Source organism: Pygoscelis adeliae, unplaced genomic scaffold (assembly GCF_000699105.1).
Source record: "Pygoscelis adeliae isolate BGI_AS28 unplaced genomic scaffold, ASM69910v1 Scaffold420, whole genome shotgun sequence".
Classification (NCBI taxonomy): domain Eukaryota; kingdom Metazoa; phylum Chordata; class Aves; order Sphenisciformes; family Spheniscidae; genus Pygoscelis; species Pygoscelis adeliae.
In genome coordinates this window covers 1064021-1064559 of record NW_008823871.1, presented here as the reverse complement: position 1 = coordinate 1064559, position 539 = coordinate 1064021, and the positions used below count along the sequence as shown (strand labels likewise).

Below are 539 nucleotides of genomic sequence, written 5' to 3'. Positions count from 1 at the left end.
TCCGGGCTTGGGGGAAGATCCCGGGGCGGTTGATCCGGCTATGGCGGAGGGGCCCTGGCTGTTAAACCGCGTCCCTGCCAAGGTGGCAATTACTCCCCTTGCTGTCGGGGCGTGATGAAAGGCAGGGAGGCCGCCGCTCGGCGCTGCTGCCGCCTCTCCTGCTCCCCGTTGCCGGCAGGCAGGAGAAGGCAGAGTCCTCCCGCTCCCTTGTTCCCCTCCGCGCCATTGGCACTGCTGCGGCTCCTGAAGAAGGTCCCCCCCGGGATGAGTTGGGGGGGGATCTTTGGTCCCCAAGACCACCCCTTTGGCCCCCCGGTGCTCACGTTGACCCCTTCGTCTCCGTCCTGCAGGTGGTCAGTACAGCACGACCCTGCGCTCCTCCTTCAGCTCCCGCTCCCAGAGCAATGGCTTGGACCCCCAGGCCTCGGTATGTACTGGGGGGGTTTCGTCCCCCACCCTGTGCCAGCGCCCATCACCACGGCAGCTGGGGATGCCGGCAGAGACCCAGCCGCTGGCTGTAGCTTTGGTTGTGCCAGGGG

At 67.3% G+C, this 539-nt stretch overlaps 1 protein-coding gene across 1 annotated transcript in view; it reads left to right on the top strand.

The window, feature by feature from the left end:
- The first annotated feature begins 40 nt into the window (after window positions 1-40).
- PKP3 (plakophilin 3) overlaps window positions 41-539 on the top strand; it is a 7293-nt gene continuing 6794 nt past the window's right edge. The window contains exon 1 of the mRNA XM_009334056.1: window positions 41-111. Coding sequence (XP_009332331.1) covers window positions 41-111 — 71 coding nt within the window. The remainder of the gene's footprint in view (window positions 112-539) is intronic.